The sequence below is a fragment of the Zonotrichia albicollis genome, chromosome Z (genome assembly GCF_047830755.1).
Source record: "Zonotrichia albicollis isolate bZonAlb1 chromosome Z, bZonAlb1.hap1, whole genome shotgun sequence".
Taxonomy (NCBI): domain Eukaryota; kingdom Metazoa; phylum Chordata; class Aves; order Passeriformes; family Passerellidae; genus Zonotrichia; species Zonotrichia albicollis.
The window spans coordinates 75,831,609-75,850,430 of NC_133860.1; the positions used below are offsets into that span (position 1 = coordinate 75,831,609).

Below are 18,822 nucleotides of genomic sequence, written 5' to 3' on the forward strand. Positions count from 1 at the left end.
TTGCTCAAGCCAAAAGGTTGGCTGGAGTAAAACATTGCACTGTCTTGAAAGAAAATGTGTAGTTTCTTACAGTGATGGTGTATGCTAGAGTTTCTTTTCTGAAATTATAGAAAGCACAAGGCTAATCTGGTTAGTTCAACACAGTAGATAATTGTTAAAAACAGATTCCAAAGCAGGAAGAAATTTTTCTGTAAGAAATATGAATTAGGGTGCTGAGTAAACAAGGGTAGGAATTTTGTGCTCTGCCATTCTGCAAAGAATAATTAAACACTTTCTGCATTTTTGCTAATTTCACAATAGCTTTCTGACTAAGCAGTCAGAAAAGCTGACCAAGGTCACAAAGGTGGAGAGCAGGAATAAAAGCCCAGCAAGATTTGCATAGTTTTTAAGTGCTGAAAACACAAGAATCAGAGCAGCAGTGGGTTGCAAGGATTGTGAATATGAAATGTGCTTTTGTTTGGGGAAATAGAAAACTAAGCAGTCTGTATGGAAATGAATTTTATATGGATTGAGAACAGATCTCCTGAAGGATTTATGACTGTGCAGTAAATGCCACAGTCTTATCTTTCATAGCACACTGTTCCAAAGCTTAATTTTTCTCTGTTTCTTATTTGTCACAGATTATAGAAAAGTGGTCTTAAATTAAGCACCTTGCTGTGTTATTCCAAATGTTTTAAAAGCAGTATTCCAACAAAGACTTTAGGTCAGGCAAACGTTTAATTTTCTCCATTATTTTTGCTCTATTCCTTCCAGGTAGTTTTCCCAAGGGTGGCCCAGGTTTGCAAAAATGACATGGGAGGATCTCAGAGAGTGCTGGAAAAACAGTGGACTTCCTTTCTCAAGGCTCGGCTGAACTGCTCGGTTCCTGGCGACTCACACTTCTACTTCAACATACTGCAGTCAGTCACAGATGTTATCCATTTCAATGGCCGGGATGTTGTTTTAGCAACATTCTCCACTCCATATAATAGGTAATAGCCACAATAACATTTTACTTTCTATTTTCTCTATGTTTTGCTTTTCACCACAGTTCCTTTTCACTTTATGCAAGTGCAAGAAGTGATTGCTTGTACAACATAATTATTTTGTACCCTGCACTTAGCAATAGCTTGTGTTCAATTTAAAGGCACCCTGCTATTGCTTACTTCCTACCTGGTAACTTAGGGTGGCTTTCAGCCATTTACTATCTGGACACATTCCTCAGATGTACTTTTCTTTACAAGGGAATAGTTTACACCAGCCACCAAGAAGTGTTGCAGTGTGTAACTTGCAGAATAATATTCCAAACAGAAAATACCGTATTTTTTTCCTCACAAAGAAAGGACTGTGTCTGTCTTGTCTGCAGCTAAACCTCCAAGAACCATATTATCTCCTTCTTTTTGTTTTATGCATCCCTGGTGACTCTTGCATTGATCTTTGACCGTGCATTGACCCTGCTGCCCCCTGATTCTCCTGGGAGAGCCAAGGTCTTGCTGGCTGGGAAGGAGGGTCCCCAGAACACCTATTTCATTGTTTGCGTGGTTATCCAAAAGCATTAATTCATCTGTAGAGATTTTATTACTGTTACACATTTTAGCGTGTTTCTCTGCAAGTTATAAGAGGAGTAACTGTGTCTAATTATTGAGATCTCCCAAAGAAGTTAAAAAAATAGTCACTTTCTAATTAAAAAGTATATCACAGTTTCACACAGTAACATTTGAGCTAAAAGAGGAATTTTATTTTTGAACTTCATTTAGTTTTGCTGTAGCCTTGCCACCCCTTGTCAAAGCCTGACCTCAGTAAGGTCATTCACAGAACTTACTTCAAATGAGAGCCTGGATCAAAATCACCACTTTTGACATCAAAACAATAGAAACTGCAATGTAGTAATTATGTCACCAATAGGGAATACCAGCTTAAATTAAGTTGATCTCTTTTCATGCAATCTGGCTTAATAAAAACAGGTGAACAAATAGAGATTCAACATCAGAAAATAGATTGTATCTTCCAATTATCTCAAAATTGAGATTGTACTCCCACTCTGCTAGTATTTCCTGTGGTGTTTCATGAATAATTCTTTTCCTTAAGTATTGCATTTTAAAATCTAAGTACTTGGTGTAAAAAGCAAAATACTGTTTTATAGGCTGCAGGCTTTGCCAGACATGGAAGATGACAGAAAAGCATATATTTATTCTTGGACACAGCTTTTTAGCAGACCTGGCAACCCGGAGGGCCAAGCGTGTTCTGCAGAGCATCAGGCACAGCATCTCCAGCCAAGCACGGGAGGGGATTGTCCTGCTCTGCTCTGCTCTGGGGCAGCCTCACCTCCAGTGCTGGGCACAGTTTTGGGTACCACAATATCAGAAGGATCTAAAGATATCAGAGACCATCCAAAGGGGAGCAATGAAGGCGGTGAAGGACTTTAGGGGAAGCTGTGTGAGGAGTGAACAAGGCCCTTGGCTTGTTTAGCCCTCACAGCAGTTCAGAGCTTCCTCATGAGTTGAAGAGGAGGGGCAAGCACCAGTTTCTGATCTCTGGTGGCCTGTAAGAGGACTCAAGGAAGCTGAGTCATAGAGGTTTAGGTTGAATATTAGAAAAAATAGGTTCTTCACCCTGAGGGTGGCTGGGTGCTGGAGCAGGCTCCCCAGGGAAGTTACCAAGCCTGACAGACATCAAGGACCATCTGGACAATGCTTTCAGGCACATGGTGTGATTCTTGGGATGTCCTCTGCAGGAGGATTGGACTTCAGTGATCCTTGTGAGTCACTTCCAGTTCAGGATATTCTGTGATTCTGTAGTTCTATGAAACCTACTTCTGACATAAATGCATCTCTTATTCCTCCTCCACTACAGAAATGTTGAAGCAAACACCTTTGGTCTCTAGAACAAAGTTTCCTTCTAGACTGAAGTGAAAGAGATTCCTCAGTCTAATCAGAGGTCACTGAAGTAGAAACTAGTGTTGAGTTGTCATCCAGTAGTTCATAGGGGGGATGGACCTCCTTGGCTGTGACTCACAGTGCTCCATCCTTCCCATGGCATCACACTACAGACCTGTAATCTGTCACCCTCATGAGTAAAAGATGTTGCAGTCCTTTGAGCACATCAATGCTTCCATCCGTGTGTAGTTGTGTGTGGAGCACTTGTAGTAGTGTGTGACACACCTCAAGAGTTTATGGTTGGTTTTTTATCTTAAGGACTTAATTACCAATGTGCAAAATATTCTAGCTGGAGTGGGTTTTGAGCTGTCTTTTAGGATGAGATCCTCTGTGTGGCCAAATGTACCCTTGACCATCTCTTACATTCACATATATATGGCTTTATATTTAAAAATATAAATTTTAAAATTTAAAACTCCTGCTGTGCAGAAACACATTAATGTTGAGCTTTGAAGTTTCCTTCTATATAAAAAGATAAATCTGTGGAGATAAAAATAAAACTACTGTACTGTTTCTCAACTTGTTTTTCTTCAGTAAAACATTTTGAAATAGTTTACTATTCAAATGATTGTTTTTCTATCAATTTATATACCTTTAGGTGTTTATCTTAATAATCTGTAACAGTATTATAGTTCCTACATTTTTTCTTTGATGTATAATAACCTACTAGCTAAGCGCAGGATTGAAAGCCTGAGCCAGCTGGCTTCATGCTATTTACCCAATAAAATCAAGTGGTGGGAGTTCAGACACAAATACAGTAGCTCATGTACAAAATAAATAAAAAATGGGCGAGAAATTAATATTTTATGCTTCCAAGTGACTGATCATGCTAAACCCACAAGCCTTTCAAAAAGTATGTAGGTAAGAAATTACCTATGTCTGGACAATGCTGTTGTGCAGTTCCATTCAAGTATCCAAAAAAATGAAATTTGCAGTGTTATGATCTTAAAATAATATAAAATTTGTTTCTATAAGCTCTTTCATTTCATTGAGTAGACCAAACTCCTGAGCATAGTGAACTCCTTTTCATTGGGAACACTTTGTGGATATCAGGCTGTGGGAGCATGAATGAATTACATGTAAAAGCCAGGTAAATGGCACATTGCAGCACACTTCCAGTTTGATTAGAACCAATTTCTGAATTATCTGCAATGTGCTTTTTGAGGCATGGCAGGGACTACAAGAGTTGGTACTGAGAGTTGTTAAGACTTAGAAGACCTTAAATGTCCAAGTAGTGGGTTCTGAATGAGACTGGACATTTCTCCTCATGTGTTGCCAGTGATAGACAAAGTTTGACTGATTCTTTCCCTTCTTCAAGATTATTGCAATTACTTCTTTCTGTGACACTTTGAATAAAATTCTCTTGGCAGTAGCTGCCTGCTGACTGGTATTCAGGCTTTTCCATGGGGCTGGGTTTTCCTGTTAGCACCGGATTTAGGGTTCAGTATTGAGTAAAGGAAGGCTTCTATAGAGCATATTTTTTGCTCAAGGTTTTATGTATAACTGCAGAACGAGTAACAACTTCTGGGAAATGTCACTTTGCAGCATCCCTGGCTCTGCAGTCTGTGCCTATGACATGCTTGACATTGCCAATGTATTTACTGGGAGATTCAAAGAACAAAAGTCTCCAGACTCCACATGGACACCAGTTCCTGATGAACGAGTGCCCAAGCCCAGGTATGTTTCATGTGTAGTGATATTGTTCAGTTCCTTCTTACAGGCTACAGAGGCTTTTTGGTGTTTTGAACAGCCTTGTAAGGTGCAGATACAATTATACATGTTAAAACAATAAAGTAAAAGTTGAGTTGAATTTGGATCTAAACTGTGCAATAGAGATTTTTCCACTTAAATGACATTTGTGTAACATATATCAGGCCAGCATCAGATCCACTTCGTCAGAATAATCACATAAGAATGGTGTGAGTTACACAGTTATTGTGAATTGGTTCAGTTACAGATATATCTCATTACAAAGCCTGCACCAGTTCTGCAGTTTGCTGTTCTATGATTAACATGCAGTTTAAGTGCCACAGTGGATGATTTATGGAGAGCAAAAAAGAGCATTCCACCAAACTAGAGATTCAGTTTACTTCATTCTCCTATGAGTTGTTTTCCCCATTTCCACATGTTTGCATGCATCTCCTCTACCACATTCTTCATATTTCTTACAAGTACTATTTCAAACAAGTTGCTGTTGACAGACACTTGTTAACTCATTGACACCAATGGCATTTTGTTCTGAGATATTGAGATGCATATAGATAAATCAAATTTATTTATCTCACTTAAGCTTTGCCCCTCTATTGCATGTTTCACATTGCTTGTGATAGCTTAAATAAATTCAAAAGAAAAAAGCATCCAAAGTATTCTGTGCAGTGTTGAACACCGCAATATAAGAAGAATATAAAGCTGTTAGAAGTATCCAAAGAAGGGCTACAAACATGTTGAAGGGCTTAGAGGGAAAACCATGTGAGGAGTGGCTGAGGCTGCTTGGCTTGCTTGAAAAAAAGGAGACTGAGGAAGACCTCCTCCAATCTACATCTTCCTCATGAGGGAAAGGGAGGGGGGGACACTGATATCGTCTCTGTGGCTACCACTGACAGGATACATGGGAATGGCCTGAAGTTGTGTCAGGGGAGGTTTAGGTTGGACATTAGGAAAAGGTTCTTCACCCAGGGAAGTGGTTTGGCACTGGAACTTGGGCTCCAGGGAAGTGGTCACAGCACCAGTCTGACAGAGCTCAGGAAATACACTCATGGCACTCTCATGGCACGCGGTGTGATTCCTGGGGTGTCCTCTGTAGGGCCAGGAGCTGGACTGCAGTGATCTTTCTGGGTTGGTTGCAGCTCACAATATTCTATGAGTTTATGAAGCTCCATGGTGGACACTGAGCTTCTGCCTAGTCCATCATGTTTTGGATTTGCCAAGTGTAGTATTGCTGTGCTGTCTGTATTCTGAAGTTGTCATTCAAGAGAAGAGCTTGAAGGTGACTGGAAAATTAGTAAATCCTGTCTGTTTTCAGTCTGAGCCTTAGTAATGCAGCTTCTAGCAGTGTTGCAGGATTTTTTTTCTTCATTTTGCAGTGTTTCAAACAAGTTGCTGCCTACAGTGGTCTGCCTTGGGGGTGCAAGGCTGCACCAAGGTTATTTGTTTGGACCTTACTGAGATATATTGTCAGGGAAGGGGAAAAGAAGAAGAGGAAAGTAGGAAAGAAGAACAGAAAGTTGCATTACTAGTTTGTGATGACCCAATAGCAGGCTGACTTTTATGATGGATATGGGATAATATTGCTCTTTCTAAGCCTGAAGAATATAATCTGAAGTGAACAGTGTTTCATGTAATATTTAGCAATCAATCTGCTTAATAGAAATAATCATTACTTCTAGCTCATGCTGAAGTATATGACAGGCACCTTTGAAATAAGGGCATTTTTATCTGGCTTTCTCAGGATGATGCAGAAACATTACTGCCCCTAATGATCCTAACATTACTCAGAAAACGACTAGAGCCCTTCTGAGGTGTCACTTCCCTGTTTGGCCAGACAGCAGGTTTGCTGGGATTTATGTTGACTCGACTAAACCAGTTTTGAGATTAAAACAGGATTAATCCAATCATGCTATTAGGATTTAGGAGTAAATAGGCCTCCAGATTAGGTACACAGAAACCATAGACACCGCGGTGCCAGAAGGTGCCAGGCTGTTCCCTCGAGTTCTCTGGGAATGTTGTCTCATGGGTCAATGCCCTTGCAAGGACCTAGGAAACCAATCATGCCCTTGATTTGTCCTTCTCTCCATCTGTTGCTCGTTCTACATGCAATTACAAGATGGCTAAAGTATTTTGGATATGAGGAGGCAAGAGTACACACTGTCTGCATGTAATGTTCCTTGCTCAGCTCTTGTGGGACCAGACTTGTTGACACAGCTACTTCCTTCGAGTCCTATGTTCCCTTCCCACACAAGATTTATTTACTTAATATTTGAATATTTATCTAAATGTGAGCAACACAGATGATAGGATCAGTCCTGTATTTTGTTCAAGTTGACATTACTCTTGATGTCAATGCCTTTACCCACAACAGAGTAGATGAAAATTGTGTTTCAGAGTGAGTGGTCCATCTTTCACATTCCCATCTCACACTGGCCCAGAGGTCTGAAGAATCACAGTGCTCTGGAAAATGGGATCAAATGAGCCTTTTATTAAAGAAAATGACCTTCACAATATTAACAAACAAAACACTTTGCTAATTCTTTGAGAGATGGCCTGTCCAGGCAACAAGATTGCCCTACATCTTAGGAGCAGGTAGATTTTAGAAATAGCATGAGCAGATTTGCATTGAAGTTGTTAAAGAATGGCAGATAACTTTTCCGTGAAAGTTCTCAATGAGCTACCATTCTTAAATCATCTCATCCAAATTGAACAAAGGGTAAAAACAATGGATTTTTGCATGGATGCCCTTCAGTTTGTCTTCTTCAATAGTCTGTTTTCTATCAGCTGTGACTAAAAGTAGCATTTTTTCATACCTGTTAAAAAAAATTAACTTCCTACTGTATTATAGGGACTTCTTTTATTCCAGGACAGAGCAGTCAATTAGGTGAGTTACAGATCAGAAAACACTTGTGCAATTGGGAAGCATCAAGCCAAATGCACACATGCTGTAATTTATCCATTCCATATGAATGGATAAATTACAAAACTCTGTGTGTAGTGCTCCTGATGAAAAAATTACTTTGTGCTCATAAGTGACACATGAAGTCCTTTTGAGTGGAGGACAGAGCAGGATTTTAGGCTTCCCCTGAGGTGCTGAACAAGTCCACCACACTTATCAATCCTCTGCCAAGTTAAACTCCTGCAAAGCACATCATATTGCAGTTTGAGCTTCATCACAAAACGAAGCTTGCCCTCTGTCAAATAAGTTTTCTGGCTTTACTGTCTTGTTTTATGTAGGCCTGGTTGCTGTGCTGGCTCTACATCATTAGAAAAATATGTAACATCTAATGAGTTCCCAGATGATACGCTGAACTTCATCAAAACACATCCACTGATGGACGAGGCTGTACCCTCCATTGTCAACCGACCCTGGTTCCTGAGAACAATGGTCAGGTACGTGCACCGAGTGAGCTCTCTCTGCACTGTAGCTGCCAAGTTGTGCCAACAGCCTTGCTTCCAATGCCCTCCAACTCTGCACATGTCCCGGTGTCCTGGGCATGAATCCAGCTAGGACTGGTGGCAGAGCTGAGCAGATGCTGCGGAACTCCCTAAGCAGCTTTCAAGATAGGAAAGACCTCAGTCTTTCCCAACTGTGCTGTGCTGAAGCCGGATGTTGTAGGAACTGCTGTGTGGGGAAGGCTAAATCACCTTTTGGCTTACGGGTCAGTGTTTGAGATGGCTCAGTAAAAACTTCAGGCAAGGATCAGCAGACAACTCAGGAATATGTACACAGGATACAAACACATCTGCCAGGATATGTTCACAGGATATGTAGATGTCTGTCAGGTTATGTGCTGGTAAGCTTTAATGTTTGCACAAGTGTGTAGGGCAGAAGTAATTGCCTAATCTGCATCCTTTCTATGGCAACAAGAAAAAAATAATAACAGATCGAACAAAGACTCCTAAATCAGCAAGTGTTAAATACACTATCCCCTTCCTATCAAAATACATTCCCACTCCTGCTGTGGTCATTATACTACTTATCTACCCTGCAGCAGTGAACAGAATAATGCGACTAACTTTTGCCGTATTTTCCACTCTCCCCCTGGGCAAAGGTAGAATATTGTTTTGGGCACTTAGTTCTGTGGAAGGGTCGGACTTCGTTACAGTAATGTATCTTATGTCAGGTTTTCTGTCAGGTTCTGTGCCTCCAACCAAAGATGAGAGCAGCAAGCTCCACAGAGTACTTCCCTTTGATAGGCAGTACCATCCACCAGTATACTTGTTTTCAATAAATTGTGTCACCCCAAGATTTGATTTCACCTCAGTGCTGATCTTGCTCAGTGGTGGTCGTGTGATTATTTTTAGTGAGGTAAAGTGGTGTTTAGCATCTTACTCTGAAGTCGCACAGCTTTTCCTGACAAAACAAGTTGAACCTAGTTCAGCTGCTTTTAATGTGACAGAGCTTGAAATTTTTAAAACAATTCATTGTACCGATTCTCTATCCCTGTCTGAAGAAATCACCAGGTTTTTGGAAGGATAATTCCTAAATGGCCTCAGGCTCCTAGCAGCCCTTCAGCTTTCTGAACGTCTAGACACTTCTGAAATTCTGTACACTTCTGGTGGCTACTGGATGTGTGGGTATGCAAACATTTGAAAATTCCCCAACATCTGGGGAGCCAAATTGGTATAGTCTGTGCTGATTTATAGAGAGGTAGGAAAAGTGCTTAAATGTGTTTTATGGTTGCTAGAAATCTACCATACACTTATCTGACATGAAGAAAGTGATCAAATAAATGAAAATTTTGTGATTATCTCTGTGATTTATCTGTGAAAATGCTCTATTGTTTTAGATATCGCCTGACCAAAATTGCTGTTGACTCTGCTGCTGGGCCATATCAGAACTATACCGTGGTTTTCTTGGGGTCAGAGAAGGGAATCATCCTGAAGTTCTTGGCACGGACAGGAAACACTGGTTTCCTAAATGACAGCCTTTTCCTGGAGGAGATCAATGTTTACAACCCTGAAAAGTGTGTATCTGATTCTTTGTACTCATGTATGGGTGACTTTGAACTTCTGATTTCCCAGAGAATAACTTGTCCCATGGAAACGGAAGTGGTTAGAGAAGCCAAGTTTTTTGGGTAATTTTAAATTGTTTAGGGAGGGGATGTCTGCTTATCAGTCTCTACATTGCAATAAGATTTTTTTATTCAGTCTGTGTAGAAAATAGCCCATCCTATGCAGCAGCTGATGGATAATTAAAAGTGAAGTTCTGGAAAGGAAGATTAATTTTCTAATCCTATAAAAAACCCTGATTCCTCTCCAAATAACTCAGCAAGCAGCAAGCTACTCTCCAAGGGAAATTTTCCACATTTCAGTCTTCCTCAAATATGCCTAAGGGGGCTTTGAAGTGAGCCATAATCATGCAGAAATTTCAGCTACTTTGAGTGCTGGAGAAGAATAAACACAAAAACAAAGGGCCGTCAGAAGCTTTTCTGGTGTGCTGTTGCTCCCAAATTCTTAACTATCCCATGCATTTTTAATACTTGCTTATATGTCTGTCAGTATTTTTAGTGGCTATTGTGTATTCTTTTCTCCTTGACTGGTTCAATTCTACCTTTCTTATGGATTTTTTGGCAGAAGCTTTTTGTGATCTTATATTTTCAGCCTGGGGGACAGTTAGGGTTTCCCCTAGCAGAGCCTGGTTACACCCACATCCCCCTTTTATCCAAATCAGGTGCAGCTACGACGGCATGGAGGACAGGCGGATCATGGGCCTGCAGCTCGACAGGCCCAGCAGCGGCCTGTATGTCGCCTTCTCCACCTGCGTCATCAAGGTGCCCCTGGGGCGCTGTGAGCGCCACGGCAAGTGCAAAAAGTGAGTGTCTGGTGGTGTCTGTCAGGGGCCTGGGCACCGGGCAGGCTGCAGCGCCCCTGAATGCCACCTTGTGCTCTTCTCTCCCAAGGGCCTGCATAGCGTCCAGGGACCCGTACTGCGGATGGGTGAAGGAGAGCGGGGCGTGCGCGCAGCTGGTCCTTGGCTCCAAGTGAGTAAGGGCTCTGGCTGGAAGGGCTCTGAAGCTCTGGCGGTGGTGCCAGGCAGTCTTGGGCAAAGCTATTTGGAACATGCGGCTTTTAGAGAGGGGAAAAATGTGGGAAGTGTTTGTTTCTATCTTATTTGCATTCACCTCCGAAATGTCTCACAAATTTTTTTGATGTGAATGGTCTGCTGATTGGTAACTGCTGAAAGAGGAGGAAGAAGAAAATGAAGGAGCTGTATTAAGGTCCGTGTATTATTGAAAGGAGTGAATTGGATGGATATGTCTGAACCAGCCTACACTGGAGCCATCACAGCTGATTAAAGAGGCAATAGAATCCAAATTAAATTACTGAAGTAATTTGTCCACTGAAAACAAAACCAGTCCTTCTAATTTACTGTGCATTACTAAGAGGAATAACAGAGCACAGTAAGGGCTTAAAACAGATTTAGAGAAGTGCTGGATCTCCCCTTGCTTAATAGTAGAATTTAATTATTTTATGATAATGAAAGTCTGGGAAGGTTACAGGGAGCAAACCCACTTCAGAGCTCACATTTCATGGCCACTTCTGGCACACCACATGACTGCCCACTCTGAGCTATCAGCTGTACTCCCTTGTGGTAGGAGTGGAAGTGTAGCACAGACATCACAGAGCCTTGACAGCCCTACATCTGACACCACTTAACCCTGCTTCTCTACAGGTCCTCACTATATAATGGACAAGCATACTGTGCTTCTGTCTTGTTCTTAATTTGCTGATTTCCACCATCTGCTGGGGATGCTGTAGCAGTATGTGTCTGTATTTGTTTGACTACAAAAGTGTGGGCTGTTTCTGATTTGACTTTTGGTAGGGTAATGTTAAAATGTACCTGTGTCCATATCAGGTTTTTCATAACTCCAAAAAGGGCTTGAGGCTTCTTCAACTTCCATGGCAAGTTGTAGAAGGCTTCCATACCTCACTTTTTAGAGCAGCTCCCACTTTCCTCAATAGATCCATCGAGAAAGAGGCTATGCAGCCTGCAGTGATGAAGTCCAGAAGAGATCAAGGCAGCCCATGTTCTGTCCAGTGCTTAGGAAGGGGGTCCAGATCAGCTGTGAAGGTATCTGGTGAAGTTCTAAGCTGGCCAACAGGAGGCAGAGATGTTAGTCATCCTCCAGGAGTAGATGACAGTGGAGCAGGTGCTTTAAGAGCACAGAGCTAGAATGAGTTGTCTGCAAGGGTAATTATGCCTCAGGGGCAGGATCCTAATATAGGCAAGGGCTTGTATTTGGAAGTTTTCCAAGGTTCTTGTCATTCACCTTTGATCACACAGGAAGTTGGAAGAACAGCTTCCATAGTTATCCAAAATCACAGAGAGAGCTTGGGAGCATAAGCTGAGCATATCAGCTAGAAAAGCACGTGAGTGTTTGTCAGTAGAGCCCCTGAGTTAAAAGGAATACCTCTTGTGGGATGGACACTATGCCTTGAGCCTCATCTGGTGCCATACCCTGATCTGCTGAAATTCAGGCTCCTTCCTCAAGCACAGTACCTGCCCAGTGTTGGCTCCCTCCCCTCTCCAAAGTGCCAGTGCACCTGATCTACTCTGCACAGGTTAAGGAAGGGTTACAGGTGCTTCTGATAACATCCTGTATTTAACAGTTTAAAAAATGCAAGTCTTTTCTTCCCTCAGTAACAAGGCATGCTGTGGATTTTTAAAATTTAATAATATAAAGGAAAAGTATCATCAGAAGCCAAGAAATCATTAAGCAATGATGAATAGCTCAAATGTGTATGTTGCGGTTTTTCAGCCTTTGTGTGGAATTTCCAAAGAAATAGCCGGTTTCACAGCAGGGATTTATTTCAATTGAACATGTGATAATTTCTTTCTGGTTATGCCTATGACTGTTGTTATTCATACTGTTTTGTTTTCTTCTCTTATTTAGACTGTCATTTGAACAGGACATAGAACGTGGCAATACAGATGGCCTGGGTGACTGCCAAAGTAAGCAAAGCTTTTACTTCTATTTACCATGTGTCACAGTATCCTTCTGAATGCCTCAAATCACCATTACCTGTCAGGCATTCTTTTGCAGCAACATAAGCCATGACAGGGACAGCAATGTAGCTAATGGTGCAGGTTCACAAGAAGAACTGTTGTTTAAATGTATTTGAGGAAAATAGCCCAGTTCATGTGATTTATACAAACACTGGACTTCAGAGTGGTTGCATAACAAGAAAAGCTCAGCTCTAGAGGATATTGATTACAGCAATGGCATAATGAATTGGGGTCATTGTCTTTATTAGCCCTGGTGGTTGGGTTGTTTATGTAAATGTACAGAAGTAGCTTGGTTTCTTGGTGTAGTCTGTGACTTGAACTACATTCCCATGCAGCACAGTGAGACAGAGAAATATATCTTCAGCTTTGGATCCGGATCAAGAAATGGCAACTGCTTAGTTTGTGAATTTTAGGGAATTTTACATACAGTCTGGACAACCTCATGGTATTAAGGGTCAGGTACTATTGCATTGCCTAAGAAATTTTAATGGTAAACCTTAAATACTGACAGCGTGAGCTGGAAGATTAAACACAGTCTTTAAACATTTACGGCTTTGTACTGAAATACTTAAAAGTGCATAGCTTGCACTGCATGCAAGGAAACCTTGCTGATTTCTGAGCCTTCAGGAATACCAACATCTGTGTTCAGGACAGCTCCTCTTCCAAATGTTCTCACCAAGGCTGGTTTGATTCTGAGCTCCAAATATTATTTAAAAACCTCATGAAATCAAGACTCTCATTCTTTTCAGTTTAATTTGCACTGATGCAATAAAACTGATGAAGCTGAGGAATCAATGTACAGTGAGAGAGTCATTACTTCTGCAACACAGAGAAAAATAGCAGAGGGCTAGACTGTGCCATGGGACATGGTGTGGGCCAGACGTTCTGTAGAAAGCCTGAGCCTTCTCATGCCTTGTGCATCCTTATTCAAGAGGCATTAGTTACTCTCATCACTGTGCTAGGAGGAGTACAAGGGTTTCAGCCTCTAATATTACCCTAAGATCGGGTAATACAGACCATTGCAAAGATTTTTGAAGGAGGTGTACAGATAGGCCTCCCCTCTGTTCCCCTGTAAAATGGGTTAGCACCAAAATCAGGCCAGCTCCCAGCTGGTGTATCTTTGCCCTTTTCAGCCAGTTCTGCTCTCCTCGGGCAAATAGGTTAGGCAGGAGTGGAGTGTACCTGATATCAGTTACATATAAAAGGAGGGTAGGAAATTATTCAGGAAGAGCACATTGTGCTCATGGAGAGAGATCTGCTTCTGTGCAGAGAGCAACAAAGCCCATGCCCTGCTTAAATCCCTCTTAGCCCTGAATGGTGCATTGAACCTTGACACTGCACAGGGGTAGATTTCATTCCCTGCTAACACAGCAGATTTTATTACTTCATGTGATCTTGGGTCACCTGAGTTTTGTCCTCATTGACTCACATTGCTGGCTGCATCCCCTGCAGTGCCTTGCCTTAGACTAGGATTTACAAGGAAAGCAGGAGGCACGCTGGCCCTCTCTCCTTCAGTAGGTCCTGTACAGAGCTGGTCGTGAGCACTTTCAAAGACAGACATTGTTTTCGGGTATGTCTAAACATTAGTTTTGTCCGGGTCCTTAGGGTACAAATCACATGCTTGTAAATATCAGCTGAAACATTAACGCTTATTAGCAACAAACTACTTAAAAGAAAGAACAAGATACAAATAATGATTTTTCCCCTGTTATTTGTCTTTCAGATTCCTTCGTAGCCCTGAATGGTAAGGAAGTTCTTAGTTTCAATATTTATTGACAGCAAATCCATTTTGGAGGAATCACTTTTTACTAAACTTAAAAATATTTTCATGCTTTTGTTATATTTAATGTTTCTCCCCAATTTATTTTGTTCATAGACATTTCAACTGCTCCACCTGATCAAAAAATGTCTTACTACACAGTGTATGGTCAGTTTATGAGTGTTTTTAAAAATTCTCCCCAAATCCTTGTGTTAGCTAGTAGTATCTGTACTCAAATAGTTGTTATCTCATTTTACTTCTTTTGTCTTGGTTTTGAGGGCCCGATTCACTAATCACAACTAGGATGAAGTCATACCTCTTGGTTTTCAATCCCTCTTTTCTTGTCTTTCCTCAAAACTGTCTCGATTGAACTACAGTCAGACAAGGCCTATTTTAATGGCATGCCAGCAGACATGATTAAGAGCATGCTTCATCTGACACTCAAAGAAACACTTGGGTACAGTGATGCATCTTATCTGTTCACCAGGACAAACAAGAGATTAGCTCACATCCCACTTACAAGCTGTCCAGGCTGGTGTTGGTACTGTTACATCAGCCAGTCAGAGATACCTTAGGGAAAGTAGAACTATCCCTGGGTTACAGAAAGATCTCTCTCTCATAAGGAAATTAACCTTTTACCCATGTGGTTTGAGACTGGATTATGCCTCAGTTCCTGAAGGTTCTTGTCATTTCTAGGGTGAGTAATTTATGTTGTCCATTCTAATTTACATAGCAAATTGAATGACCTGAACTAAAGAGGATCTTTTCTGCAAGCCTAGAGTAGCAGGTTCCCATAAGGCAGCTGATAATCTGTGCTCACAGTGCTTTCTACCACTTTGTTCTCCATATTTCGAATTAGATTATGCTGTTTCTTGGAGTGAAGAATAAATGTTTTCATGAGGAGTCACTGCAGAATAAATAATCACTTTAAATTCAAACCTAGACATATATTGCAATAGCTTTTCTTACAGACATCCTGAACAAAGACAAGTACTCACAAGCTAAGAGCTGCCAGTGAAGTCAATGGCAAAATTCCACGAGAGGTGGGAGCTTCCTTGTGAAGTTCCTTTCAGGCTGTAAGACTAGCAGTTCATTAGGGCTAGATCAAATTCACCATGCATTTGGTTAATGTGAAGTTGTGATGAACTTTTCATTGATCCTTTCATCTTGTGCCTGCAGAGTATGTAGGTATGAAACTGAACCAATGACAGCTCAGTACAGCAGAATATAAATAACTGGAGGCACAGTAATGCTGTTCAACATTTGTAAAAATAAAATCAAATTCCCCCTACTGTGTATTACCAGGAAATGAAAAATGTGCAGGTGAAACTTATTTGAAAGTATGGTAATGAAATCCAGTGAAGGGAATGTGCAAAATCAAAGGCAAGCTGAGACTTTCCGATATATGGAAGACTCACAGTTTCATCCGCATAGACAGTTTATACTTTCTTTCATTGTGAAATTGCTGTATTTCTAATGCACAAAGCAGTAATTAAAGAAGAGTAATAATAAAATTCGTACTCTGAATATGAAGATAAAGAGAGTGGCTTTGGGTATAGTGCTGAAGTGCCAGAAATGTTCTAGATTTCCTGCTTGTATGTGAATTCCATAGTCTGCAGAGTTATAACTGTGGAACTGTGGTTCTGGATCCTGCCAGCTAGCGTATCCGTAGGTACTTTGGTAAAAATTATATTTTAGTCTGACTAAGAAAGCAGAAAAGTGCTTCAAGTGAGCAACAGAAGGAAAAAAGCTGTAGTCCAAGAGAGTACAGGTAACAGAAGAGAGTACATTTGTCCAGGCATGTCAAGGCCAAAAAGAGACTCCATAAATGAACCCAGCTTTTAAAGTAGGACCTTACAGACAGGTGCAATGGAGAAACGCTGACCCAGCATTAGTGTGGGTTCCCTGTACTGCCTTTTATGGTTTATTTCACATTGACTCCTCTCAGGTACATTCTGATAACATGCTCTCTATGCAAGTCAGCTCACTTTTTACTGGTTTAGTAAAAATACCTAGTCTGATATTTTTGCAGTTGAGCTTTCTTTTCACCTTCCACTAGTTACCTTCTATTGATCTTCCACTAGGATGAGGTAGTAAACCAGCCTTGGTAAATGTGTTCCTGTTTGCCAGCTGTTGAGACTGGTCTGAGTAATTTTGCGTCTTGAAAAAACAAAAAAATTTATGAATGATCTCTCTTGATGTTATTGAGTACAGTTTAATGCAAAGGTAAATGCTATGTCACAATAGATTAAGCCTCAGAACATCAGTACCAGAATGCCAACTGAGTGAATGCTCAGTGGGCTAAATATACCCAAAGTCATCTGAAGCTCCAAAAGAAGTCATAAGGCCTGATTCTCTTCACTTATGCCACTATAAATCATCCTCCTTCAACAGACTTACTCCCAATCTGTAGCAGTGTGAATGAGAGGAGAACCAAGCCCTTAATCTTTGCATTCCTGGCACCAGCCTCCTCCTGATTTTGGCACATGGCTCTCTTCCTAAGTTAGTCTCACATGATCAGTTTTAAACAAGTAACGTGCAAAGTTCATGCAGGTGACTCAATTGACACCCAAGGAGAGGATAGCAGACGGAAGGTCTGGATGCAGAAAGTCAGAGAGAAATTATGCAGTAGACACATATTTAAACAAGGAGATTAAGCTAGATCACTCTGCAAAAGTCTAAGCAGCTTCAATTACCTTTGGAAACATCAATTCTTAGTGAATTGGGCCCTTATATTACCCCCTAGCCATAGTCCTTTGTCCCTCTATAGTATTGATTTAACTTTTCTTCTAATTGTCTAATTAGATTGCTTTAGCTGTTAATAGGATAGTGTGCAGATATCTTAACCTCTGAGATTCTAATGACTTGTGCATATTAGACCAACTATCAAATACTGATAGTATTGAATCTCTGTCTTTGTTTTAAACCTGAAAAAAAAACCTCTTTGCGTGTTACAAGTGCACTTCAGAACAAGCTATAGTTTCAGAAGTGCAGCCTTTCTGAATCATTATCTGTGCTCACAGGCACTAAGTGCTTTTACTCTGCCTCTGTTACTTGATTACAGCACTCCAAATGAAAAGTTTTTCCAAATAATGGAAGCACCTAATCCAGATTTTTTCAGAGTGTGTCTATTTGATTTTTACATGTTTTCTTTAAACAAAGACATTTGAAAAGCACTATGTGTACAGTTATTCAGATGCTTTGTTTTAAAACAAAGGCAGAATTGATTTTTCAGATGTTTTTGTATTAACCATTATTAACACAGAGGTTCTGGCCACATCTCAGATGTGCCAAAGCCTCAATACATTTCAACAAATCTTATTGGCAAATTAGAGTGGTGAAAAATAGTGTAATGGGAAAAAAAGGCCCACTACATGTTGAGAACTATATAGTGCATTGTAAAGGCTTGATAATGGCTGTGTGTGAGAGGGCCAGGACTGGCTTGCCTGCCACTTCAGTCTTTTCTCTGTTTACGAGAGAAACTTAAATAGGTCATACATTTGTGGTGCTACTCTGCTCAGAGGTGAAATTCACCCAGTGGGACTGGCTATTCAGGCATTTACAGGACACTGTGATACTGCTTACAGGAGCAGCATCACTGCCTAGTAGAAAGTGTTTGCAAATACAGCTCTAACACAATTGGGACGGGCTATTAAGGTTTAATCTGCTTCCTCAAAATCCAGTGGAAGAAAGTTTGTCTCAATTAACTGTGTAAGCTTGCTTCTCAGTGTGTACTAGTCTAATACATTAGTAACAGAGAGAATAAATATACGGATTCCTTGTATTTTTGTGGAAGCCCTCTCTACCTAGTGACCATCTGGTACACATTAATAAATTCACAAAGCCTTAGCTTTCGATTACCACAAAGTTCTCTGTGTATTGGCAACATATGGTTCAAGAATTTTTTTCTCCCCCTGAAAAATGTGTCCCTTAAGCATATACTTCTTCTAGATTTCTGTATTATGAAATGTTTTTCTTTAACTATGCTTATAGCTTTTCCCTAGAACTCTTCCTTTAGGCATATTTAAAAGTGTGAGTGTCTGGAAAGAGATACAGGTGTAAAAATGCATATCAAACACAGGCCTAAAATATGATTGCTACTTGGCAAGATTTTCTTCCATTTTACCTCCTTATCAAGCAATGACTAAGTGCTGTCATATGGTGAGTGCACCACTATGTGTAAGCTGACCAAATACTGTACACATTGTTGTTGTTGCTGAATGGGATATAATCTTGAAGACTGGAACCCCATTAATTTTTGCACTGTGGTTTAATCCTTAGAGAAAAGAAAACATGAAAATTCCATAATTTCTATTTTCTAGTCTGTTCTCTGCCTTGTTATTTGTCTTGTTCCTGGAGAATGAGCACGGGAGTTGACAAGCGTAAAAATAGTGTTGGAGTGAATGCTTTCAGGATCCAGCATATTC

At 40.6% G+C, this 18,822-nt stretch overlaps 1 protein-coding gene across 8 annotated transcripts in view; it reads left to right on the forward strand.

The window, feature by feature from the left end:
- SEMA6A (semaphorin 6A) overlaps positions 1–18,822 on the forward strand; it is a 121,570-nt gene that overhangs the window by 69,710 nt on the left and 33,038 nt on the right. For 5 of the 8 annotated variants that reach the window (XM_074532820.1, XM_074532818.1, XM_074532822.1 and 2 more), the window contains exons 10-18: positions 754–971; positions 4,461–4,592; positions 7,860–8,015; positions 9,416–9,592; positions 10,300–10,440; positions 10,529–10,609; positions 12,524–12,582; positions 14,360–14,380; positions 14,513–14,563. In XM_074532820.1, the coding sequence (XP_074388921.1) occupies positions 754–971; positions 4,461–4,592; positions 7,860–8,015; positions 9,416–9,592; positions 10,300–10,440; positions 10,529–10,609; positions 12,524–12,582; positions 14,360–14,380; positions 14,513–14,563 (1,036 nt within the window). The remainder of the gene's footprint in view (positions 1–753; positions 972–4,460; positions 4,593–7,859; positions 8,016–9,415; positions 9,593–10,299; positions 10,441–10,528; positions 10,610–12,523; positions 12,583–14,359; positions 14,381–14,512; positions 14,564–18,822) is intronic. The other 3 variants (XM_074532821.1, XM_074532823.1, XM_074532824.1) reach the window with 2 other exon arrangements.